At 42.9% G+C, this 26846-nt stretch overlaps 2 protein-coding genes across 6 annotated transcripts in view; both read left to right on the forward strand.

The window, feature by feature from the left end:
• The window catches only part of Hmgxb4 (HMG-box containing 4), a 42657-nt gene extending 20680 nt beyond the window's left edge, over positions 1-21977 (forward strand). For all 5 annotated transcript variants that reach the window (XM_075976503.1, XM_075976504.1, XM_075976505.1 and 2 more), the window contains 6 exons: positions 10709-10790; positions 12627-12691; positions 14033-14138; positions 15379-15548; positions 19560-19682; positions 20059-21977. In XM_075976503.1, the coding sequence (XP_075832618.1) occupies positions 10709-10790; positions 12627-12691; positions 14033-14138; positions 15379-15548; positions 19560-19682; positions 20059-20103 (591 nt within the window). In that variant the 3' untranslated portion in view covers positions 20104-21977. The remainder of the gene's footprint in view (positions 1-10708; positions 10791-12626; positions 12692-14032; positions 14139-15378; positions 15549-19559; positions 19683-20058) is intronic.
• A 1287-nt stretch (positions 21978-23264) lies between these two features.
• Tom1 (target of myb1 membrane trafficking protein) overlaps positions 23265-26846 on the forward strand; it is a 34365-nt gene continuing 30783 nt past the window's right edge. Inside the window, exon 1 of the mRNA XM_075976508.1 lies at positions 23265-23413. Within this exon, the coding sequence (XP_075832623.1) occupies positions 23362-23413 (52 nt within the window). The 5' untranslated portion in view covers positions 23265-23361. The remainder of the gene's footprint in view (positions 23414-26846) is intronic.

A 26846-nucleotide genomic window follows, 5' to 3' on the forward strand; every position in this document is an offset into this window, starting at 1 on the left:
GTACAGGCTGCCTGGGTTTCTCTCAAGTTTGGGCAGTTGTGGATCAAAAGCTTCTATAGATATCATCCGTGCATCTGTTTTATGTGGAGAGATGCTCCAGTGGGTAAATAAAATACAAAGGAGAGTGAAAGTCTGTATGATGAGGCATATTTAGTTTATAAAAAAACCGCCTTAACAGTCTTCAAACATCCCCACACCCCCACCCCCTTGCATACACCAATTCCTCGGTAGGAGATCAGCCACTCTTGTCTAGTACCCTCCCTAACCTAGCCTGCTGCAACCACTAAGCAGGGCAGAACAATAGAATCTAGAGACTTTACTATTATGCTAAATTTAAACTCCTCCCTCTAAGTTTAGAAGCCTCCTCCCCTCTAAAAGGCATTTCCTTTGTTCTTCAGTGTCTGTGGGCTCTTCTGTCCCAGCTTCCTCCTTTGTAGGTGGCCATCCTTACTAAAGTTCTGATCACCTGAAATTGTCTCAGCACTTCTACCAAATCCAAAAAGAAGATTATCTCAAACATCTGCCAGTTGAGAAGTACTGCCTCTCCACATCCTTGAAGGAGCCGCCTGTATGGTCAGTGGTCTGATAATGTCTCAGTGTGTAATATGTGTTTCTCTGAGAGCATGATGTGGATCCTTTTTCATCTGTGTTCATTTTATCTTTACTAGTGAGGTGTCTTTTAGCTTCTTTGACCCCGTTTATATTTACTTAATTGATTTTAGAGTTCTTTGTGCACTTTGGATAACAGTACTGATCAGATAGGTCTATACAAGTGCTTTCTCGCAGTCTGTAGACTCCATTCTTCTAATAGTGCCTTTTGCAAAACAAAAAAATGTAAGTTTTTGGATTTTGACAGTGGATCTCTTAAAAGTTGAGACAAGCATGTACCACACCCAGATTAATTTTTATTTTAAGGAAGTCCTTATCAGTTCTTTTTCCTGGGCTCAAAGCCTTTGGCATCTTATCTAAAATACCCCAGGTCATGGAGACTTTTCAGGAGTTCTATATGGCTATTTTGGGGGGCGGGGGAAGACTACTGCAGGAATTGGTTCTTTCCTCCCATCATGTGGGCCCAAGCATCAAGCTTGGGTCCTCAGGTTTGGCAACAAGCAAGCACCTTTACTCCCCAACCCCCACCCCGCGCCCCACACTCCCCCAGCTTGTAATTATCTAGTGGCTCATTTAAAATATTGTCTTTTCTGTTGTGTTTCCTTGTTTGTCAAAGATCAGTTGAGCACATTGCTGTAAATATTTCTGGACTGTCTGCTGTGTCCCATCAGTGTGCTTGTGTGTTCCTGTACCAGTCAGTACCGCTTGCACCACTGTGGTGAATAGTGCCCTTGGGCACCCCTTTTATTACCATGCTGATTCTGTTTCAGTCTTGTACCTCTTTATACAAACTTTGATTCAGTTTGTGGTAACTATGGGTTTGTCTCATTTGTTGTTTTGTTCTTTTAAGACCAGATCTCACTATGTAGCTCTGACTGACCTGGAGCTCACAGAGGTCCACCAGCCTCTGCCTCCAGAGTGTTGGGATTAAAGGTGTGTACCATCAAATACCCAACCTGGTCTTGTCTCTTTTAATTAAAGGGCTCATTCAGGAAAACTTCCCTTTTGAATGACTCAGATTCAGTTTATTAGATGCCTTAGTTATGACTGCAAAATCTCCTCTGCTGTGTAATATAATTTACAGGAGCCAGTCTCTTTATTCGACACCTTGTTCACAAAAGGAGCGCTACAAGACCTGCGCATTAGGGAGCGCCTGTCTTGGAGGGCATCTTGGAAATCTTCCTACCACAAAAACATCATTGAGCACTTGCTAAAGTCTGGAACACCTTTGAGTAATGGTGTGTTTCAAGATGTCTTTGCATGCTAGGCCAGTGCTCCACCACTGGGCTACTTACTGTTAATCCCACTGATTGGAATAAGATCAGATCCAAATTTGAAGTAAACTTTATTTAATCATATTTTATGTGCATTGGTGTAAAGATGTCAGATTCCCTGGAACTGAGTTACAGACAGATGTGAGCTGCCATTTGGGTGCTGGGAATTGAACCTGGGTCCTCTGGAACGGCAACCATTGAGCCATCTCTCCAGCCCCTTGAAGCAAGCTTTAATTAAATACTGGCTAGGTGGACGCACTCTGGCCAGATCCATACCCAGGATCCTGGGAAATGGCCTCAAGTCACAATTTTACAGCCTTTAGGAAGGAAAACCCATAATTAATTGTTTTCCCCCATCAGGTCCAATCAGAAGCAAACTACGTCCTGATATATTCCTACCTGTGAATCTAGTACAGATGGGTCAAACTAGCTTGTTATCTCCCATAAACAATAGCATTTCAGGAACTGTCTGTCTTTGAGCAAGGGGCTTGGCAGAAGATCAGAGATGTAATTTTGGCTCTCAAACTACCTCTTCAACCATCTACATTTTATTTAAAGAAGCTAAAACTCAGGAAAATGAAACCATTTGTGTAGCTGGTGTTTGGTTTGGTCAGGATCTCTCTGTTGGTCTTCAGATTCTGTGGGGTTTTGTTGTTGTTTTAGTTTTTCGAGACAGGGTTTCTCAGTGTAGCTCTGGCATCCTGGAACTCGCTCTGTATACCAGGTTAACCTCAACTCAGAGCTCTACCTGCCTCTGCCTCTATGCAGGGATTAAAGGGTATGCCACAACCACCCTTCTTTCAACTTCTGTGTTTTATTCTGGGGAATGTTGGTTGGTTTGTTTGTTTTGGGTCAGGGTTTCTCTGTAGCCCTGACTGTCCTGGAATTTACCTTGTAGACCAGAAAGACCTTGACCTCCAAGAGATTCAGCTGCCTCCCAAGGTGGGCGCAGTTATTGCCCTGCCCCCCCCCCCAATATGTATGTCGTATCTGTTAGATTATGCATCTCAATCCTGGATATTCAGTAAATATTTATAAATGAATGGGTCTGTAATAATGAATGTGCTTGCCCAGAACTCTCTGTAATCCACCTGCGTGCTGAGTCCTGGGATTATAAATGTGAGCTACCCCACCCTGGTTTAAATACTTTTTTTTTGCCACAGATCAGAAAAGCTACCCATTTCTTGTCTGCTTACTCAAGATCAACTGTGTAGTAGAACTGAGATAAGATGGTGGACCTTCAAAGACAAAGTTCATGTGTTTCCTATATCGTGTCCCATCCCTTCCCCCATCTTTTCCCTCCTCCATCCCCCTTCCCCACTCCCACCCAGTTGATGTTCTAACTTCCTGTGAGTAAGATTTGGGATTCAAGTTCATTATTCTATTATACCCAGTATAATTATTTGAAAAATACCAGTTTGTTTGCTTTATAATGAACAGAGTTCTCTATAGTAGGGGGAACTTTATTCTTTCAGTGTGTGAATTTGGATATTGACCACAAACTATGGTTAATTTAAGAATGTAGTTGATGTTAAGCTCTAAGTAGCTTTGGGGCTAGGAGGAAAGTAACAATATGTTTGAGACAACTTTTTTTTTTTTTTTTTTTTTTTGGTTTTTCGAGACAGGGTTTCTCTGTGGTTTTGGAGCCTGTCCTGGAACTAGCTCTTGTAGACCAGGCTGGTCTCGAACTCACAGAGATCTGCCTGCCTCTGCCTCCCGAGTGCTGGGATTAAAGGCGTGCGCCACCACCTCCTGGCTGAGACAACATGGTTAAAATGCCTGTTGCAAGGCCTGTAAGGTGTCTAGATGAGATGAAAGTTTCATATGCAGATTATTCCGAATATCTTCAATATTTAGCAGTGAGATAGATTCTCCCGGAGAGAAAGATTTAGAAATGTACAGACTTGTACAAGTTATCCTTTTTTCCTTCTCAAGGGCGTTTCAGACATGCAAATAGGTCAGCATAGATTCACAACAAATACACCATTTATAGTTCAGGTAAGTGTTGGTGACCAAGGCAGTACAGAAAACAGTCAGGCTTTTCTTGATCAAACAAGCAGCTCTGTGAAGTGACACAAAGGGATGTGTTGTTACTTGGGTTTTAGTCACAAATCAGACTCTTTTTTTTTAATTTATTTATTTATTAAAGATTTCTGTCTCTTCCCCACCACCGCCTCCCATTTCCTTCCCTCTCCCCAATCAAATCCCCCTCCCTTGTAAGCCCAAAGAGCAATCAGGATTCCCTGCCTGTGGGAAGTCCAAGGACTACCCACCTCCATCCAGGTCTAGTAAGGTGAGCATCTATACTGCCTAGGCTCCCACAAAGCCAGTACGTGCAGTAGGATCAAAAACCCATTGCCATTGTTCTTGAGTTCTCAGTAGTCCTCATTGTCCGCTATGTTCAGGGAGTCCGGTTTTATCCCAGGTTTTTTCAGACCCAGGCCAGCTGGCCTTGGTGAGTTCCCGATAGAACATCCCCATTGTCTCAGTGTGTGGGTGCACCCCTTGCGGTCCTGAGTTCCTTGCTCATACTTGCTCTCCTTCCGCTCCTGATTTGGACCTTGAGATTTCTGTCTGGTGCTCCAATGAGGGTCTCTGACTCTGTCTCCTTTCATCGCCTGATGAAGGTTAATATTCAGGAGGATGCCTATATGTTTTTCTTTGGGTTCTCCTTATTTAGCTTCTCTAGGATCACTAATTATAGGCTCAATGTCCTTTGTTTATGGCTAGAAACCAAATATGAGTGAGTATATCCCATGTTCCTCTTTTTGGGTCTGGCTTACCTCACTCAGGATAGTGTTTTCTATTTCCATCCATTTGCATGCAAAATTCAAGAAGTCCTTGTTTTTTACTGCTGAGTAGTACTCTAATATGTATATATTCCATACTTTCTTCATCCATGCTTCCATTGAAGGGCATCTAGGTTGTTTCCAGGTTCTGGCTATTACAAACAATGCTGCTATGAACATAGTTGAGCATATACTTTTGTTGTATGATAAGGTCTCTCTTGGGTATATTCCCAAGAGTGGTATTGCTGGGTCCAGGAGTAAGTTGATCCCAAATTTCCTAAGAAAGTGCCACACTACTTTCCAAAGTGGTTGCACAAGTTTGTATTCCCACCAGCAATGGATGAGTGTACCCCTTTCTCCACAACCTCTCCAGCAAAGGCTATCATTGGTGTTTTTTATTTTAGCCATTCTGACAGGTGTAAGATGGTATCTTAAAGTTGTCTTGATTTGCATTTCCCTGATCGCTGAGGAAGTTGAGCATGACCTTAAGTGTCTTTTGGCCATTTGAACTTCTTCTGTTGAGAATTCTCTGTTCAGCTCAGTGAGTGCCCCATTTTATAATTGGGTTGATTAGCCTTTTACGGTCTAGTTTCTTGAGTTCTTTATATATTTTGGAGATCTGACCTTTGTCAGTTTCGGGGTTGCCTTTGTGTCTTAGCGACAGTGTCCTTTGCTTTACAGAAGCCTCTCAGTCTCAGGAGGTCCCATTTAGTCAATGAGGCCCTTAATGTCTGTGCTGCTGGGGTTATACATAGGAAGTGGTCTCCTGTGCCCATGTGTTGTAGAGTACTTCCCACTTTCTCTTCTATCGGGTTCAGTGTGTTCAGACTGATATTGAGGTCTTTAATCCATTTGGACTTGAGTTTTGTGCATGGTGATAGATATGGATCTATTTTCATTCTTCTACAGATTGACATCTAGTTTTGCCAGCACAATTTGTTGAAGATGCTCTCTGTTTTCCATTGTATACTTTTAGCTCCTTTATCGAAAATCAGGTGTTCATAGGTTTGTGGGTTAATGTCAGGGTCTTCTATTCGATTCCATTGGTCGACTTCTCTGTTTTTATGCCAATACCAAGCTGTTTTCAATACTGTAGCTCTGTAGTAGAGTTTGAAGTCAAGGATGGTAATGCCTCCAGACGATCCTTTGTTGTATAAAATTGTTTTGGCTATCCTGGGTTTTTTGTTTTTCCATATAAAGTTGATTATTGTCTTCTCCAGATCTGTGAAGAATTTTGATGGTATTTTGATGGGGATTGCATTGAATCTATAGATTGCTTTTGGTAGAATTGCCGTTTTTACTATGTTGAGCCTCCCAATCCAAGAGCAAGGGAGATCCTTCCATTTTCTGGTGTCCTCTTCAATTTCTTTCTTCAAAGACTTAAAGTTCTTGTCAAATAGATCTCTCACTTCCTTGGTCAGAGTTACCCCAAGATATTTTATGTTCTTTGTGGCTATCATGAAAGGTGATGCTTCTCTGATTTCCCTCTCTGCTTCCATATCCTTTGTGTATAAGAGGGCGACTGATTTTTTGGAGTTGATCTTGTATCCTGCCACATTACTAAAAGTGTTTATCAGCTGTAAAAGTTCTTTGGTGGAGTTTTTGGGGTCACTTATGTATACTATCATATCATCTGCAAATAACGAGAGCTTAACTTCTTCTTTTCCAATACGAATCCCATTGATCCCCTTATGTTGTCTTATTGCTATTGCTAGAACTTCAAGCACTATATTGAAGAGGTATGGAGAGAGTGGACATCCTTGTCGTGTTCCTGATGTTAGTGGGATGGCTTTGAGTTTTTCTCCGTTTAATTTAATGTTAGCTGTCAGCTTGCTGTAAATAGCTTTTATTATATTTAGGTATGACCCTTGTATCCCTAATCTCTCCAAGACCTTTATCATAAAGGGGTGTTGGATTTTGTCAAATGCTTTTTCAGCATCTAATGAAATGATCATATGGTTTTTTTCTTTCAGTTTATTTTTATGGTGGATTACATTGATAGATTTGCGTATGTTGAACCAGCCCTGCATCTCTGGGATGAAGCCTATTTGATCATCATGGATAATTTTTCTAATGTGTTCTTGGATTCGGTTTGCCAGTATTTTATTGAGAATTTTTGCGTCGATATTTATGAGTGAGATAGGCCTGTAATTCTCTTTCTTGGTTGGGTCTTTGTGTGGTTTTGGTATCAGGGTGACTGTAGCTTCATAAAAGGAATTTGGCAATGACTCTTCTGTTTCTATATTGTGAAATACATTAAGGAGTATAGGTATTAGCTCTTCTTGGAAGTTCTGGTAGAATTCCACATTGAAACCATCTGGTCCTGGGCTTTTTTTTTGGAACGGAGATTTTTGATAACAGTTTCTAGTTCTTCGCGACTAACAGGTCTATTTAGATCGTTCACCTGGTCTTGGTTTAGCTTTGGTATATGGTACTTATCTAAAAAAATGTCCATTTCTTTTGCATTTTCCAGTTTTGTGGCATACAGGCTTTTGTAGTAAGATCTAATGGTTCTCTGAATTTCCTCTGTGTCTGTGGTTATGTCCCCCTTTTCATTTCTGGTCTTATTTCCATGTTCTCTCTCTCTCTGTCGTTTAATTAGTTTGGATAGGGGTTTGTCGATCTTGTTGATTTTCTCCAAGAACCAATTTTTTGTTTCATTGATTCTTTGGACTGTTTTCTGTGTTTGTATTTTGTTGATTTCAGTCCTCAGTTTAATTATTTCCAGTCTTCTACTCCTCCTGGGCGCATCTGCTTCTTTTTTTTCTAAAGCTTTCAGGTGTGCTCTTAAGTCCCCGATGTATGCTTTCTCCGTTTTCTTTAAGTGGGCACTTAGTGCTATGAACTTTCCTCTTAGCACTGCTTCATAGTGTCCCCTAGGTTTGAGTATGTTGTCTCTTTATTTTCATTAAATTCAAGGAAGACTTTAATTTCTTTCTTGATTTCTTCCTTGACCCAGGTGTGGTTCAGTAGTTGACTGTTCAGTTTCCATGAGTTTGTCGGCTTTCTGGGGGTAGCATTGTTGTTTCCTTCTAACTTTAATCCGTGGTGATCTGATAAGACACAGGTGGACACTGATATTTTTTTGTATCTGTGGAGGTTTCCTTTGTTTCCGAGTATGTGGTCAATTTTCGAGAAGGTTCCATGAGCTGCAGAGAAGAAAGTATATTCTTTTCTATTTGGGTGGGATGATCTATAGATGTCTGTTAAGTCCATTTGCTCATTACCTCCAATAGTTCTCTTAATTCTCTATTAGGTTTCTGTCTGATTGACCTGTCCATTGCTGAGAGAGGTGTGTTGAAGTCTCCTACTACTAGTGTGTTCTTGGTTTGTTGTCTGCCTTGAATTTTAGTAATATTTCTTTTACATAAGTGGGTGCTTTTATATTAGGGGCGTAGATATTCAGGTTTGACACGTCCTCCTGATGAATTGTTCCTGTTATGAGTATAAAGTGTCCATCTCGATCTCTTCTGATTGATTTTAGTTTGAAGTCAGTTTTGTTAGAAATTAATATGGCCACACCTGCTTTTTTCTTTGGACCATTTGCTTGAAAGACCTTTTCCCAACCGTTTACTCTGAGTAGATGCCTGTCTTTGTGGTTGAGATGTGTTTCTTGCAAACAGCAGAATGTTGGATCCTGTTTTCGTATCCAATCTCTTAGCCTGTGCCTTTTTATAGGTGAATTGATACCATTAATATTAAGTGATATTAATGACCAGTGGTTGTTAACTCCGGTTATTCTTATTGTTTTTGGTAGTAGAGTTTGTGTGTCTCCCTTCTTTGAGTTGTGCTGGTGAAGGGTTGCTAGATGCCTCAGTTATTGTAGGCAGTGTTGGCAATGTTGGATTCCTTGGGTTGCGATTTTCCTTCTGTTACTTTCTGTAGGGCTGGATTTGTGGCTACGTATTGTTTAAATTTGTTCTTATCCTGGAATGTTTTGTTTTCTCCATTGATAGTGAACAATAGCTTGGCTGGGTATAGTAGTTTGGGTTTGCATCCAAGGTCTCTTAGCTTCTGCAGTACTTCTATCCAGGACCTTCTGGCTTTCGTGGTTTCCATAGAGAAGTCAGGTGTAAGTCTGATTGGTTTACCTTTATAAGTTACTTGGCCTTTTTCCTTTGCAGCTCTTAATATTCTTTATTTAACCTGTATATTTTGTGTTTTGATTATTATATGGCGAGGGGATGTTTTTCTTTGATCCAGTCTGTTTGGTGTTCTGTATGCTTCTGAAATATTCAAAGGAATATCTTTCTTTATGTTGGGAAAGTTTTCGTCCATAATTTTGTTAAAAATATTTTCCGGGCCTTTGAGCTGTGACTCTTCTCCTTCTTCTATTCCTATTATTCTTAGGTTTGGTCTTTTTATTGTGTCCCATATTTCCTGAATGTTTTGTGATGAGAATTTGTTGGCTTTGCTGTTTTCTTTGATCAGTGCGTTTATTTTCTCTATGGTGTCCTCAGAATCTGACATTCTTTCTTCTGTTTCTTGTATTCTATTGATTATGCTTGTTTCTGTAGGCTCTGCTTCTTGACCTAGATTTTCCATATCCAGCTGATCCTCAGTTTGTGTTTTCTTCCTTGCTTCCATTTCAGTTTTCAATTCTTGAACTGTTTCCATTACCTGTTTGATCATTTTTTCTTGTTTTCTCAGGGTATCATGTACGTATTTACTCATTTCTTCAAACTTTTGGTTATACTTCTCATCCATTTCTATAAGGGCATTTTTCACATGTTGTTTAAGGGACTCTATTGTTTCATGAAGTCAATTCTTTCCACTTCTTCTGTGTTAGGGTGTTGAAGTCCTTCTGTTGTAAGATCATTGGGTTCTGGTGTTTTCATGTTGTTTTTCAGATTATTGGGTGAATTCTTGCCTTGGCGCCTGCCCATCTCCTCCTATCGATGCTATCTAATGGGTCTTTTAAAATCGGATCAGGTTTCCCTGCTGGCCAGGGGTTCCTCTTACAAAATGCTCTGTTTCCTGGCTCCTGCCGGGGGCCAAGATCCCTCTCACCCCTCAGAAGGGTCTTCAGGAACAGGACCCGGCTCCTCCTTTGCCAGGGACCTCGCCAACCAAAGGCCTACCTTTTTGATTTAATTGTAGTAGGGCCATCTGCTCTCGGTGTTGCGCCGGGGGTCTCTGCCGCCTGTGTCTGCTGCCGCACAGGTCCCTGCCCGCTGCGGAGGCCGTCAGTCTGCGCTGTCTGCCTGCGCAGTCCCCAAATCAGACTCTTAAGGCAAACAAGTTGCCAGTGGCTTTGTATTGTTGGGTTGTATCCTTATACTAACTATATAAGAACACAAAGACCTCTTAGGATTATTAGCTTTTGAAACATTTAGATAAAGAAAGTGAGAGGGTATTTATTTTTCCCTGTTCTTTGGTTTGGCTTTTTGTTATGGTAGTGGTTTTTTGTTTTTTGAGATATTTTGTTGAGAAAAGACACTTTGAAAACATCTTCATTAGGATACCCTTACAGGGTGATACTGCTCCATTTTCTGTGAGGAATCTTTGCTGTCTCTTTGGCCCATGGTAGCCACTCTGCACAGTAGTCCTTATGGGGCTAACACTACCCACTCAGTTGTAACCTTCAGCAAATCTCTGTTTTTGTTTGCTGTTTTTCATCCACAAATGGGAGATTTGGATAGATATTTAATGTCCATTTCCAGGTAAGAATATTCAACAGTATAACCCTCACTGGAGAGTTATAAAATATTTTTTTTTTTGGTCTTTCGAGACAGGGTTTCTCTGTGGCTTTGGAGCCTGTCCTGGAACTAGCTCTGTAGACCAGGCTGGTCTCCAACTCAGAGATCCGCCTGCCTCTGCCTCCCGAGTGCTGGGATTAAAGGCGTGCGCCACCATCGCCCGGCGAGAGTTATAAAATATGAGAAGGAATCTCGTATTTACCTTGCTGAACTTGCTTGAATACAGATTTTGTTCTGAAAATCATAGAATATAACTCTTGGGGCTGAAGAATATAGAAAATATATTACTTGTGTCCTAATCATCTTTTGCCCTATTCTGTTTTCTTTGTGGCGCTAGCCAAAAAAGAAGAACATGTCTGCCTACCAGGTGTTCTGTAAAGAGTACCGGATAACCATTGTGGCTGACCATCCAGGTATAGGTAAGAACCTTTCCAAGCTTTGGGTTTTGTTCTGTTTTGTTTTTACTTTCTACTCTCTGAATCAGTGCATTTAATTAATTGGATTATCATGCAGCATTAGAGTACAAATTGAAGTGGGCTTGGGCTGTTCGTTCCTGCAACCCCAAGGAGGCTGAGGGGGGCTGTGCTACAGAATAAGCCCCTGTCTCAAACAGATTGTAATTCCTCAGGTCTGCAAATACTTTATCTCACTCTGCCTACAAAAGAGTTTCTAGAGATTGATGATGTCAGGGGTCTTCAGATGCTTCCGCTTCATTTTTAATGTATGAGTGCTCTGTCTGCATGTATGCCTGCATTCCAGAAGATGGCATCAGATTCCATGATGATTGTGAGCCACCATGTGTTTGCTGGGAATTGAACTCAGGACCTGGAAGAACAGGCAGTGCCATCTCTCCAAATCTTTCTTATTGAGGGATGTGTGTGTGTGTGTGTGTGTGTGTGTGTGTGTGTGTGTGTGTGTGTGTGTGTGCATGACAGTGGAGGTTAGAGGACAACTTGTAGGAGTCAGTTCTCCCTGACATGTTCTCCCTCCCATGATTAAACTTAGGTTCATCAAGCTTAGAGGTGAGTGCCTTTATCCTCAGAGCCATTTTATTGGTCTCGTCTTTGTTTTTGAGGCAGGGTCTCTCACTTAACCTAGAACTCATCTATTCTGCTAGGCCATATGGCTAGTGGGCTCCAGAGTTCCTCATGTTTCTACAGTGCTGAGATTCTATGTGCACTGCTGCACCTGGTTTTTACATGAGTTCTGAGGAATCTAAATTCAGGTCCTCGTGGTTATATGGCAAGCACTCTGTCCATAGAGCCATAGTCCCAGTATATATTTCCTAACCAATGAAAGAGGGAAATGTGCTGGGTGGTGGTGGCACACACTTTTCATGTCAGTGCTCTTTTTCTTTTTTTCTGTTATGTTTGGGGTTATTTTTTGTTTGTTTGATTGATTAATTTTTATTTTTATTTTATTTATTTATTTTTTTTGAGATAGGGTTTCTGTGTTTAGCTCTGGCTGTCCTGGAACTAGCTCTTGTAGACCAGGCTGGCCTCAAACTCACAGAGATCCACCTGCCTCTGCCACCTGAGTGCTGGGATTAAAGGCTTGTGTCACCACCGCCCAGGAAACCCCCCTCCCTTTTCTTTAAGGTATAAATTAAACATAGGATCCAGGCCCATGTCTGTAATCCCTGGGTTGAGGGGGGCGGCTAATCTAAAAAGATCACAGGTTTCAGACCAACCTGGGCAGTTATAGCAAGGTCTTGTCTCAAAAGAAACAAACAACAACAAAAAAAACCCCAATGCATCAATGCACATAAATATGCAAAATATGCTTTTTATTTCCAAGAGTGTAGGCCTTGAGCTCCCTTGCATGTATTTTGTAGTGTTGGTGCTTGTCTCTATGTTAGCACTTAGTGAGGTGAGCAGACACTACCCTGACCTTACACAAGTCATGTTATGTCTCTGTCTCATTGGGCTTATATATAAAGTGGTTGTCCACGCCACAAAGGTGCTGTGGAAAAATAGACATTGCCAGGCATGGTGGGGCACACCTTTAATCCCAGCTCTTGGGAAGCAGGGGCAGGAGGGTCTCTGAATTTGAGGTCAGCCTGGTCCACAAAATGAGTTCCAGGATGGAACTACACAGAGGACTACACAGAGAAATCCTGTCTTGGGGGGAAAAAAGAAAAAGAACTCTGCTCCTCCAAACCCTTTTCCAGTTTCTACTTCCCCAGTCTTCTGTTTTCTTACAGTGCTTTTTTTTTTGTTTGTTTGTTTTGTTTTGTTTTAACTCTTTTGTATCAGATTTTGGGGAACTTAGTAAAAAACTGGCCGAAGTATGGAAGCAGTTGCCAGAAAAAGACAAACTGGTAAGTCTGTTTTCTTGCCTAGTTTTCATTGATTTTGCCTGCCAGCCACACAATGTAAATGGAGGTGGTACTTTCATGTCCTGACTGCACGGTCCCAAATAATCACACAGAAACTTATATTAATTATAAACTCTTTGGCCTGTAGTTCAGGCTTATTACTAACTAGCACTTACATTTAAATTAACCCATTTCTCTTAACCTATGTATATTGCCGCGTGGCCTTGGCTTTTACTGGTCTGCTGTCATGTTGATTCTTGGGTGCTGCTCACCTCTTTCTCCACTCTGCCCCTCCTCATCCATGTCTTCAGTTTGATTGTTCAACCTAACCCTACCTTGCCTGGCTATTGGTCAAACAGCTTTTATTATTTAACAATGGGAACAATACATATTTACAATGTACAGAAGCATCCCATTGCAACACAACACTGAGAATAGAGAGAAAGAAGCCATAGAAGGGGCTAGCAGAGGACATGGTCACTGTTGAGTCAGGCTTTTCTTGCTGTAAGGAGATTGCCTTTTTCTACTGCTGTCTACTTTTCCCCAAAAACCATGTTTAAGTAAAAAAGTTGATTAAAATATTTTTAAAAAATCTCAAGTCACAGCACCCTACTGCAAATGCCAATTGGCCATGGTCTTGGGACTGAGGATCCTCACCCTCTAAATAAGAAAAGCATGGGATTCCCTTAGCCAGACTCTGGGACTCCATTCTTATTAGCCATTAGCAATGTATTCTCTTATCAAGAAGCTAATAAGACTTCTGGGTATGGTGGCTCATGCCTGTAATCTCAGCACTTAACATGAAAGTTGTGGGTTCAAAGCCAGCTTGGGCTATACAACAAGTCTGTTTTTTTTTCTCTTAAAGGAAAATAAAAGAGCCAATAAGACAATGATAGCACATCTAAATCACTTGTAGTTGCATCCCCGTCTTTGGTACAAAGGTAGTGTGGGAGCTAGAATTGCAATTCTTCCTTTAAAGAATGACTTTTTTAGATGATACAGCTCTTTTCCACCCAGATTATTCTTGATAGCTTGCTGTTTTCTACTGCCAGGCAGGTTAGAGGAAGTGGTTAGCCACGTGGTCATTATACTGAGCCAGGTGTTTGCTATGTGACCTGCGTTTAACCTTAGAGTATTCTGACGGTACTGCCACTTGCTGCTTAGCGCTACAGAGTGGATGTTTAGAGGCCTGCATTTAAGATACTGGCTTATCAGCTTGAACCCACTTGAGTGACCTAAGCTCCTAAGTTACTGTTCTCTCTCCAACTTCTCCCAGCTTTTTGCTCCCTTTCTGCTTCCTCTTTTGCCTTTCTTTTTAAATTTTGTGTGGCTAATCTGTTGCAGATCTGGAAGCAAAAGGCTCAATATCTGCAGCACAAACAGAACAAAGCCGAAGCCACGACTGTGAGGAGAAAAGTGTCCAGTGCGGAAGGTTCCGGGAAAGTCAGAGGTACAGTCACTTCTCTCTTCTGCTTTGAACGGATTTTCTCTAATGCCCTGTGAATTCTGCTTCTTTGCTAGGAAGTTGGGAGAGCAAACAGCTTATAATAGAAGTAAGCCTTGACAGGCTGCATAAAAGAAGTGTAAATTTAGAAACTGTAAGAAGTCAGAGACTTTGCTGTAAAGATCCAGAAAGTAAGTCAGGGCAGGGGCCTTCTGCCTGCATGTAATCCAGCAAGCAGGAGAGTGACAAATTCAAAGCTATAGTCTGAGCTACATAGCAAATTGTAGACTAGTCTGGACCACACTGAAACCCTGTCTTTAAAAAAAATATAAAGGTTCTGAATGCATTCCCAGTCATACCTGCATTTTTGTTTGTTTATTTGCTTGTTTTTCTTGCAACGCTTTAAATGTATACAACTAGGGGCTGGAGAGATGGTTCAGCAGTTAAAAGCACTAGCTACTCTTGCAAAGGACTAGGGTTCAAACCCCAGCCTCAACCTTGCTCACAGCTGACTATAACTCCAGTTCCTCTTCTGACCTCTGGGCACTGCACACATGTAGGTACATAGACCTCCATGTTAGGCAAACACTCCATACACATAAAATAAAATGTAAATAAAACATTTTTAAACAAAACTATTCTTATCTCAAGGATCACACAAAACTAGTCAAGTAGCCAGACAGTGGTAGTGCACGCCTTTAATCCCAGCACTGGGAGGCAGAAGCAGGTGGATCTCTGTGAGTTTAAGACCGTTCTGAGCCGGGTGGTGGTGGCGCATGCCTTTAATCCCAGCACTTGGGAGGCAGAGGCGTGCGGATCTCTGGGAATTCGAAGCCAGCCTGGTCTACAAGAGCTAGTTCCAGGACAGGCTCCAAAGCTGCACAGTGAAACCCTGTCTTGAAACAAGCAAACAAAAGAAGTCAAGCTAATTTTAGCTCACAAACATAAGTTAATTAATGCCTTGTATAGTTTGTTTTGTTTTTTAATATTTATTTATTATGTATACACTGCTGTCTGCATGCATGCCAGCACACCAGAAGAGGGCATCGGCTCTCATTATAGATGGTTGTGAGCCACCATGTGGCTGCTGGAAATTGAACTCAGGACATCCAGAAGAGTAGCCAATGCTCTTAAAAAGCCATCTTCGGCTTCCATCTGGTATAGTTTTTAAGACAAAATTGTCATATTTTTTTGTGTGTGTGTGATGTTGAAGGCCATAGACAAATTTTTATCCCTCTATTCTCAGCTTCTTCTGTGGGAGTACTGTCACCCCAAAAGAAGTCCCCACCCACCACAATGCTTTTGCCAGCCTCACCAGCCAAAGCCCCTGAAACAGAGCCCATTGATGTTGCTGCTCATCTCCAGTTGTTGGGAGAGTCCCTCAGCCTCATTGGACACCGCCTGCAGGAGACAGAGGTAAGCACAGTACTCACTAGCAGGATTCCTGTGTCCTATGCCATTTAGATCCATTTGTTCATTTAGTGAACAACTACTTTATGCAAAACTGTGCCAAGTACCTATGGTATAGTGAAAAGCTATCTAAAGATTCAGAGTCTGACTGTTGGCTCTCAGAGTTATATCATTATACCATTCTTTATAAACAGCACTAAGAGAAGTCAAGATACCCTGTAGCTGGGTTTTAGTCTTTAAAAGTTCAGTGGAAGAACTGGAGAGATGTCTCTGTAGTTAAGAACACTGGTTGCTCTTTCCAAAGACCAGGATTCAAATCCCAGCACCCACAAGTATCTCACAACTGCTTACAACTCTAGTTCTGGGAAATCTGGAGCCCTCTTCTGGCCTCCTTAGACACTGTATGCATGTGGTACACAGACATACATATGGGTAAAACACCCATACATATAAAATAATTTCTTTTAAAAAATTAAGTGGAAGCCACACATGGCAGCACAGCCTAATAATCCCAGAATTTGGGAGGCTGAAGCAGGAGAATTGTTGCAAGTTCAAGATCACCCTAGACCACAGACTGAAATCCTGTCTCAAAAAAATGAGCCCAAGTGAATTAAAATTCAGTGGAAAAAATAGTGGACACCCTGGTGCCTTCTGAGAGCTGGGATTGTTTTAATGCAGTTTCTGCAATTCTGAATGATCAGACAAGATTATACAGGGATAAGAAGAGTTCCCATCATGCTCTGAAAATCCCAGTATTCAGGAGCCAGAAGCAGGAAGATAATAAGAAGTTATAGCATGAGAAAGAAAGGGTCCTAGGAAAAAGTTCACAGGGCTCGACCTTATACAAAGACCTACAGGCAGCTAAGGAATGCTGAGAGCAGAATAGTCTTCCCCGGGGAAGAGCACACCAATTGATTATCCAATACCAAATGGTCAGCCTGAAAGCATATATCCAAGTAACATTGTACAGCTGTGCAGGTTGTATTTATGTGTTTTGGAGAAAAATACACACATGACATCCGCACATGTGTAACAACAGTTAATGATAAAAGAGCAAAGAGGGGAATGTGGGAGGGTTTGGTGGAAGGAAAGGAAAGGGGGAAATGATGTAATTATATTACAATCTCAAAAGAATGAAAGGAGCTGTGCACTCTCCTTTAATCCCAGAACTCAGGAGGCAGAGACATGCAGATTCCTGTGAATTTGAAGCCAGTCTGCTGTACACAGTGAGTTCCAGGACACCCAGAACTACATAGAGAGACCTTGTCTCAAAAAATGAAAAAAGAGAAAGGGGCTGGAATAACAGCAGTGCAGAAATATAAAAGCTAATGACTAGTTTTTATGCAAATGTTAAATTATCATTCAAAGCTCCAGGAGTTGAATCTATATCTGAGTTCTTTGGCTAGTTTCTAAAAATTCAACAGGTAGTGAAAGAATGTGGGCCTTCTCATACATGCTCAAATACCCAAGTAGGTAAAAAAATATTTCCAATAAAATGTTATCATTATTGAATTTTCACATTTAACCATTATATTTTCTAAAAAGTTGAGAGTAAAAAGGTCTTAAGCACCATTCATTGTCCAAATTTTCCAAAATACTTTTTGTTTGGAAATGTTTTCTTTTGTTTCCTAAGACAAGGTTTTTCTTTGTAAGAGCCAAACTGTCCTGGTACTTACACTGTAAACCAGGCTGGCCTTGAACTTAGAGATCCACCTGTCTCTGCTTCCTGAGTGCTGGGATTAAAGGCGTGGGCCACCATCACCCACCTGGCAAATAATATTTTTGAGTTCTGTGAGATTATTCCAAGAATTTACAGAGTAGAAAAACCTAAATGTCTGTTGACTGTCTTAGGTTGCTTACTACAATCTAATTGGAAGGTAATTTTATGTAATAAACAGTCAGAAACATCACACATGTGTGAAGAGCTGTTTTGAGAGTTTGTGCCTACACCACAGGCAACAGACACCCAGCTACATGCCCAAACCTACAGCTAGCACTTACCCCTGTGTACAGTGGTTGATCTGATATCATTCAGCATCAACGTGCTAAATACAGTTAGCTAACAGTCCACATAGGACTGAGCTTATATCATGCCATTCCAACAGCATGAATGCAGTTTAGAATTGGGAATTGAGGCTGAGTGGTAGGCATGCCTGTAACCCCGGAAATTGGGAGGCTAAGGCAGGAGGATGACAAATTTGAAGCCAGCCTGCAGTACATAACATAACATTGTCTGCAAAAGAAACATCCAAAAAACCTCAGTAACTACAGCCATGGAAAGGGAAACTGCAGATAAGGAATAACCAGAAAGAGTTTATAGATTCTGTTGTTCGCTTATCATTTGTAACAGCCTTAATAAAAATATGATTCACATGCCAAAAGTTCACCTTTTACAGTGCAGGATTTACTGACAATACCTTCAGAGTTTTGGGTCCTTCACTATCGCTAAAACATTATCATTACCCCAGAAAGAAACAAAGCCTGGGGCTGGAGAGATGGCTCAGCGGTTAAAAATACTGACTGCTCTTCTGGAGGTCCTGAGTTCCATTCCACCAAGTATATGGTGGTTCACAACTATCCAAAATGAGATCTTGTGCCCTCTTCTGGTCTTCAGGCATACATACAGTCAAAACACTATATATATAATATTTATTTTATGATAAATATAATATATATATGTGATAAATAAATATTTTAAAAAGAAAAAAACCTCAAAGTCCATTAGCACTCATTTGTTATCCCAAAGGTGTATGTGTGTGAGTGTAATTAAGATCCAAGTGTGCAGTGACCATGGAGGCCAAGAGGATTCCACTCCCCTGAAGCTGGAGCTAGAAGTGTTGTGAGCTACCATATGGGTGCTGAGAACCCAAGTAACTATTAAAATAGTTAAAGTCCATATGTATGCCACCTGAAATTGCATACCACACTTTCAGGAGCATTGATTTATATCGTTCATTAGTGTAAACATTAAATACTGAGCCTTATCACAATTTTATACAACTTTTAATACCAAAATAGTGCCTACCTGGCCTTCCCCTCCTCATGTTGCTCTCCTGTACTATTGTGACAGAAAGAACAGTGTCACCTAGGCATTGGTGCTGCATGGAACTGTGGTTCTTCTGAGTCAGCAAGATTGCTGTGGGGCCTCGAGGGATGGCTCGGTGGTTAAGAGCATAGACTGCTCTTCCATAGGACCTGTGTTCAGTTCTCAGCACGTGGCACCTCACAATTTTCTGTAACTCCAAGATCTGACACCCTCACACAGACATAATATAGGCAAAACACCAATATGCTTAAAAGGAAAATAAATATAGTTTAAAAAATAAAAACTTGAGTTCTGGGCCAGCCTGAGCTAAAAAGTGAGTCTCTGTCTCCAAAGGAGAGAAAGGAAGCATTGTGCTGGGTTATGGGAGTCAAAGGCCTAGTGAAAGAGGGTGGGGTGGATAGCTGGAGAGACATGAAACGAAGACAGCAGGTGCCTGGTTCTTCCCCTTGGGAAGGGGGAGGAAGATGGAAGAAGGGCCATTGAGGCTTTAGGCTCCAGCCTATTTTAAGCAGACCTTTAGAAGAATCTTCCTACTTTCTGTTGAGGTGGGAAGAGAAGGCAGGCAGGCATCCAAGCCAAATACATAGAAGTATTTGTAGTTTCCTGTTCTAGGACTGCAGAGGGTTTTTAAGTAGGCTTTTTTTTTTTCAGGGCGGGGCTGGTAGTTTTTACTTGACCTTCTGAGAAAATTTGTTTTAGGTTGTGAGTGAAGAGACCAGCACTGAGGAGAGAAGGTACAGTAGCGATGTAGTAAAGCAACAGAAACTTAGCAGTTATTGATTGCATGGGAGAGAATTCCAGTAGCCTGTGGGTCCAGCCTCTCACAGATCCTCTGCTGACTATCTTTTGTTGACAGTGCCTTTTGTTGCTGTGTTTTATCAGGAAGGTTGAAAAGAGGAACAAGACCTTACAAGAGTTCAACAGGAAGAGCAACTAAGGTGCAACTCAGTTGCCATCTGCTTTTCTTGCAGGGCATGGTAGCAGTGTCCGGCAGCTTGTCAGTGCTCCTGGATTCCATTATCTGTGCTCTTGGCCCTTTGGCATGCCTGACCACACAACTACCTGAATTGAATGGCTGTCCCAAACAGGTCTTGGTGAGTTTGTTGTTGTTTTCCTTAACTTTTTAAGACTGGGGCCTTTTGGAGCCAAAAACCCTCCTTAATGAGCACACCAGCACTGCCCCTGAGGCTTGGTGGCACGTGGCCCATCTGTCACATATCATTGTCCCTCAGAACCTGCCCTTTCCACAGCAGTACTTTAGAGAGAAGCAGTGTAGTCTAGGGGCTCAAACTCAAAAGGCAGCAGAGGGACTTCTTCCTGCCGCTGGGTCTAAGGTGAGGCCTAAGCAAAGAAGCTCCTGGCACAGATGACAGCAGCCACCTAGCCCACTTTCCCTCTCTCCCTGCACATAACATGTCTCAGGGACCGCACTGAGGCGTGCCACAATTGAGCCCTTTCTCCTTTTTGCAGTCAAACACGCTGGACAACATTGCATACATCATGCCTGGACTGTGACCTCCAAGATGCCTGGGACAAAAACCTGTCTACCCCTTTACTAGTTTATGTATATATGACTGTTCCAGATCCTCCACTGATCTCTGGGTGTAGGTTTTAAATTTTTATATCTATATATACATATATATAATGTACAATATATACATAGGATTATAACTACTTTGCTTTTAATAATTTTATGAAATGGTAAGGATTCAGCTAAAAAGGACTTTGGCATGAATGTGGACTTGGGGTTATTTCTTGTGTGAAAAATATCTGCCTTAAAAATCAGTGTAATTTGGGGAATAGGGGCTTATTCTGGGTGCCATGTGTATCTCATTATAGACAGCTAAAATGTGATTTTTTTTTTCCAAGCTTGCTTGTACCTCCAGACCCATCACTGACCATTTGCCTTACCTGTCTTATAGTTGGAATTATAGTAAAGATTATGGGAGGATGCCAGCTGACTACAAACCGTTTGACTCAAAGTGACCCGGGAGAGTTGGAGATAGATGGCTTAGTTGGACTGATAGGGGACTCATTCCAATTCCTACTAAGCAGGTATCTGTGTCTCCAGTTTTATTGTAACTGTTGGTACTGCAGTCATGTGATTCTTGGCAGCAGAGAAATACTTTGGAGAGGCCAAAACTGTTGGTACCACCTGTGGAACCTGCTTTGGCTGGCCAAGAAAGCATGATCTATAAAAACCAAAGCTGGATCTGCAGCTTCTTGGTTCAGCTCTGGTTCCCCTGGCAGGCAGATTATGCTCTGCATCCCACACACATGTGGATCACAAAGGAGTCATCGGTTCTCAGTTGGTTATATCTGTATAACTGTGTGTGAGCATATATTTTAATTATGTGTATTTAACTATTTAGAATTTTTAGATTTTAATTTATCCTGTAAATTTCTGTATATATAATTTAATAACAAGCCTCCACCAGCAGTAGCATGTGGAGCACACAGACTTGTCATTTTTTCGTGTCTGCCTAAAAGCTCCAGGTCATCCATATGTTAAGGTGTTATGATTCAAAAAGGAGCTTCATGGCCCTCGATAATGTTAGGAAAGTGAAATAGGAATGTCACAGTTCCCAACTGCCCTTATTCCCAAAGCACCGGATCTGCTTCCCCATTAGAAGATAGTTGAGCACTCCGGGGTTGTTTGGAAACTTGGTGTGAGATGCCCTTCCAAAACCGTGCTGAGGTAGCCATGCTTTCTTCCTCTGGCCTACATGGAACAGGGCAGCATAACAGTAAATGCTTGGACCATGTAGCCAGCTGCCATCCTGTTTAGTTCCTTCCCATAGCCTCGCTCTGCTTCACAGCTGAGAGTCTCACAGGTGTTCTGGACGTTCGGTCCCTTTCTCGGCTCAGAACAGTTTTGAGATTTAATCTGGCAAGTGGAAAAAGAAACAGGAATATGCAGGAACTGAAATCAAGAAGAACAGAAATTTAAATTTGAGTTAACAGGTCAGAACCTCATTTGAACCTGCAGAAGTTTCCTTTGAGAAATGGTGTGAAGGAGAGGCCAAGAAGACACATGGTCCAGGATGCAGCCAGTCAGTCCTCCATTGTCACTGCTACAGACAGCAATGAACTGGTGAGAACCGGCCTTTGCATGTTTGTTTTCCTCTGGAGCCTAGCCCTACTGTATTTGTATTAAAGATTTGTACACATTTGTATAATAATCTGTAACTTGTGGTATTTGGTACTATTAGAGGAAAAACTTTGGATTCAGGCCCTCTTGCTGTTTTTATATCATTGTTTTATTTTGTTTTTTAAATAAATCCTAGTGGTTTGATGCAAATCATACTGCAGTTGTATAAAGAAACAAAATTTTGTACTTATATTAAAGATCTCATTTTTAATATTTGTAGTCCAGTCTTAGCTGTCTTTTCCCTAATTGGGTTAATTATAGTTGCTATAAAATTGTAAAACATGTCATTCACTCTATTCTACCGTAATTTTTTTTAAAAAAAATTGGATGGGAACTGGAGAGATGGTTCAGCAGTTAAGAATACTTCCTGTTCTTGCAAAGGACCCAAGTTGGATCCCAGCTCCAGAGTATCAGGCACCCTCTATAGCCTCTTTAGGCACTAGCACACAAGTACATATACCCACACAGAGATACCACCATATACATAATTAAAATTAAAGAATTTTAAACCAAAACCTGAAATAGAGGTCAAGTCTTCATATTCCTACTTATCATGGTTCTCGGGGTCCCAAATATCACTTGCATATTGTAAAACTAGAGAATCTGATCATTGTGGCTCTGATGCTTGGCAAATAAAACCATGTACATTATGGTATTGGCCTAAATTAAGTATCATCAGTCTTTTGTAAGGGTTACATGAAAATCCTGTGCTGAAAACATACAGTTTATGGTATTAGGAGCTTCCAGAGTCTTGTCTGTTTTTTTTTTTTTTTTTAAGTGAAATCACCTCCCTATCTCTGAGTCTAAAGCCTGCCTGCCTAAAGTGAATGTTTGGTAATATTATGAGCATTGAATATATGGAAATTTGACCTTTCATGGTTAAAAAAAGTTTGTGGAAATTCAAGATGTTAAAAATTCTAAGTAGCAAAATAAAACTAATATTAAAGGCATGAGCCCAACATTGCCAAAAAATGGATGAAGCTGGACCGAGGTGGTGCACGCCTTAATAATGGCACTCAGGAGGCAGGATTGACTCCAAAGAAACGGGGGGGGGGGGGGGGGGGATGAGGAGTGAGATGATTCACGGATGCTGACACACACACACAGTAAAAAGTAATGTAATTTAAAACTTATTTTATAAGGATACATCAAGGAAGAAATAACACCGGCATGTTATTGATTTTAATGCTCTCAAAGCATTATGAATATTGTCCCCCTTTACAATGCAGGGGAACAAATGCAGAAAAAGCACTTTTCCCATTTGCCAAGTAAGAACAGAGGCCGGTGAGGTGGTTTGTAGACCAAGTTCATTCTCTGTCTCAAAGAAGCACAAACCCAGGCACTTGCCTTCTCTTGGGTACACACAGGGCGGCTCTTGGAGCAAGGAGACACGATAGGAGCCGAGCTTGGGCCTGTGTAACCTGACCCAAGTATTTCCCTGGCGAGAGACCCAGTAGCCAGATGTGAAGGCTTCCAGGGGCGTGGCTTAGAGGGCGGGGCCTCGTGGCTGTCCTCCAGAGCCCCCGCCCCGCGGGTCGGCCAGCGGGTCACGTGACGGGTCGGCGGCGCCGGCGGTTGCTGTCACCTGATTCTGGGAGCTGGTGGCAGCCGTAGCCGAGGCAATGGACTTTCTCCTGGGAAACCCGTTCAGCTCTCCGGTGGGACAGCGCATCGGTGAGTCCCGGGAGCCGCGCGCAGTCCCGCCCCTGTGTGCCGTTCTGGCCTCGGCCCTGGAACCTGTCGGGAGTCCCCAGTTAGGGCTGGAAGGAGGGCGGCGAGGCTGGAGAGGCTGGCGCGGCGCTCTTGGCTCCGCCTCCTATGTTTCACCTGATTGACAAGATCACGGGCCAATCGTAAGGCCCGTATGGGGATTGATGCTGGGGGTGACCAGTAGGTAGGAGGAGAAGGCGGGTCCAGGCGGATGTGCCTCAGCCAATGCGTGTGTGCTGGGGTCCAGAGTAGAGGGAGAAAGTTTGGGTTAAAGGGACTGCTGTGGTGAGCAGGCGTTGGGCCGCGCTGCCGCCGGGCTCGCGCAAGCTGAGGGCCCCTCCCGGGTTGACCGCGCTCAGGTCATTCGCCGCGTCGCCGGCCCCTCACGTTCCGGCACGTCGAGGTGTCTGGGCTCGACCGCGCCTCTGTCCTCGCGGTCGGGAGACTTGTGTGACGTCGCCCCAGTGGTGTTCCTCGCCTGTAGTAAAGGGACGGTGGCCCAGCCTTCCTCGACTTGTTTGATCATTAAATACATTAATAAGCGCGAGGCACTGAGGATGCTGCTGACACATGACTGACGCTTTGTCATTGCCACTATGATACCTCCTCGTGGGGCTGAAGCCCGTCGGAAGGTGCCAACTTCCAGCACTTACTCTCGGGCGGAGGGCAGGCGGCGACGTTTCCCCTGAGATGGGTGGTCTGGATGTGACCACACACACACACACACACACTTCTTGCCTGAAGGATCCCGACAGCATTGTGAAATTTTGGTGGCGTTTCGCCTTGAGTCCAGACTGGGAAGACTGGATCTTTTAGTTAAATCATTCTTTGCATTCTTCCTGCCTTGGCAGCCAAGGCTTCCCCGAAGTCGTTAGCTCAGCTCTGTGTTGTAACCGCCACTGCGGCAATTAGTGGCTCTTTTGAGGTTCTCATCAGTTCTCTGCAGGAGACTGCTAGTGTCCGAAACCCAGGTACTTCACAAAAGCCCCATCGTGAGTCCTTGTTTGGGACCTGGAAAGAGAAGGCAGCCCTCTTCACAGCAAATTAGTCTGGTCTGAAAAGCCAGCCACAAAGTCCTGAGACTTTCTGGAGAAGCTTATTTGGGCTCAGTATGCTTAAAGTTGTTCAGAACTCAACATCTCTTCCTGCCCTGAAAGATTGCCTTCCTTGGGGAAGAAATACTTCTGGACAGGCAGAATGCTGCTACATCAGTACCTCAGCGCACTGACTAAATAAATATCACTGCTGGGCTCTCTCTGCCTTGGGGTTCATGTCAGAATAGGCTGGACCCATCCGAGATTCAGGTTGGCAGCTGTGGGATTACCAGTAGTGCTTTTTTGCAGTTGGCTGGGAGACCACGAATTTTAGAACCTCCCACCAGAAGCAGTGGCTCACACCTGTAATCCTAGCACTTGGGAAACTAAGACAGGAAGATTGCCACCAAATCCCAGGCTATCTGGACTAGTTTCAGGGCAGTATGAGCTTCAGAGTACGACCCTGTATCAAAACAAAACTACCAATCTGCACAGTCCTGTTACTGAGGGGAGGAACTGAGTTCTAAAAAGGGAAAATGGTGATGACTGAGACCCAAAAGTCCAGTGAATTGATAACACGACTGAAACAGACCTTCTGGGTCTACTGAAGAGGCTGTAAAAGCCAGGTGTGGTGGAGCAGGCCTATAATCCCAGCACTCAGGAGGCTGAAGCCGGAATATTTTGAGTTCAAGTTCAGCCTGGACTACATAGAGTACCCTACTTTGAATAGCAATATCAGTGTGCTGTACTCATCCATATGTAGACAGAAGTACTGGAGATTGAAAGTGTGTGTGTCTGTCTGCCTGCCTGCCTGCCTGCCTGCCTGTCTGTCTGTCTGTCTGTCTGAGACAGTCTCAGTATTGCCCAGGTTGGCCTGTAATTTATGGACTTAAGCAGTCCTCCCCCACCAGCTTACAAGTATTAAAGACCTTGCACCTGTACAGTGGGCCTGGCTGGCCTTGATGATCGGCAGCCAGGTGTTAGCTGCTTATATTCCTGTAATCTAGGCACCTCCTTGCTACAGGAGTAAAACGGTGTCTTCTCGGGTCTGACCTCATGCCCTGAAAGGAGAGTCTTGTATGGTCAGCATAAGAGGACGGCATCACTAAATGGTGCTAATCAGGACCTTACTGGCCTCACAATTCACAGACACCTTGATGTTTGCTGGTCTGTTTCTGTGTGAGCTGGGCTCATCCCTTAGAACACAGGCACCATCACCTCCTCCCCGAGGCCTTTCCTAACTCCTGCTCCAATCTCTGCTCTTTTTTTCTCTTGTCCCTGTGCTTCCCAGAGGTACAACACAGCTCTCACCTCAAGGGAAATCAGAAATAGTTTATCCCTGAGTCAAATATGAATTGCTGTGACCCAGGAACACAAATTCATGTCACCCCCAATAACATGTTCCAATGTGGGAAATGGTTTCGTGATATTTTTTTTGTCGCTGCAGAACAAAGCAAGCCAGAAATCAGGCAATTAAGTTACCTCAAAGCACAAAAATCTATGCTGCACGTCTCAGGTGCTAGCTGATGACTCTTGGGTTGGTGGACACAGTTTTTATTAATTGGTCTCGAGATCTGCAACATTTCCACTCTCCACAACCGCAGAGTTGTAGACATTCAGCCTGTGGAGCTTTTCTGGGAGCTTTGGTTTGTAAACTTAAACTCTCTTGCTTGAGAGTGGTTCTGCAGAGTGCCTGCACAGTGAGAGGGTGTGAGGAGCAGCAGCTCCTGCTGCCTTACTGTAATTTACTGTTTCCACTTCCACCATACTGATGCACCACTATCCCTGCAAGTCGGCCCTCAAGCTGGGCTTGACTTGAGGTCAGGAGCTATCTATCCCTTCCTTTCCTACTGTCTCAGCACCTAGCAGAAGGTGAATGGGTGAATGAAAGAAAAAGAAAAGAAAAAAAAAGGACATTACTGCTCCTAGGCATGGTGGAAGAGAAAGTTTATTGTAGTTTAAAGGGAGAACATAGCCAGTGAGCCAGGCTATTTGAGGAGAGAGGGAGGGGACACACACCCACACAGGTTAGAGCTGTCCTTGGCTTTCCAAAGCCTACCCATGGGCCTGTAGACAGGAATCAGAAGTGAATGATCAGCATCAGGGCTCTTGAGTTTCCTTTGGAGCAGATGGGCTAGAAACCCACAGGCTAGGCCGTGTTGTAGTCATTGGGCTGGGTTAGAAGAGATGGTATCATTCTCTGTCTACTGCTGACTAGTGCAGTCCTATCTCTCCCATCCCCGTCTGTGATGAAACACAAAGGAGCCCCCACTACAAGGCACAGAGGGGCAGAGTGGTATTACAATAGGAAGTCAGAGATGAGCCAGCTATCTTGTTTATAATGAGCTCCCCTGCCCACTGTT

Source organism: Microtus pennsylvanicus, chromosome 6 (assembly GCF_037038515.1).
Source record: "Microtus pennsylvanicus isolate mMicPen1 chromosome 6, mMicPen1.hap1, whole genome shotgun sequence".
In the NCBI taxonomy this organism is placed as follows: domain Eukaryota; kingdom Metazoa; phylum Chordata; class Mammalia; order Rodentia; family Cricetidae; genus Microtus; species Microtus pennsylvanicus.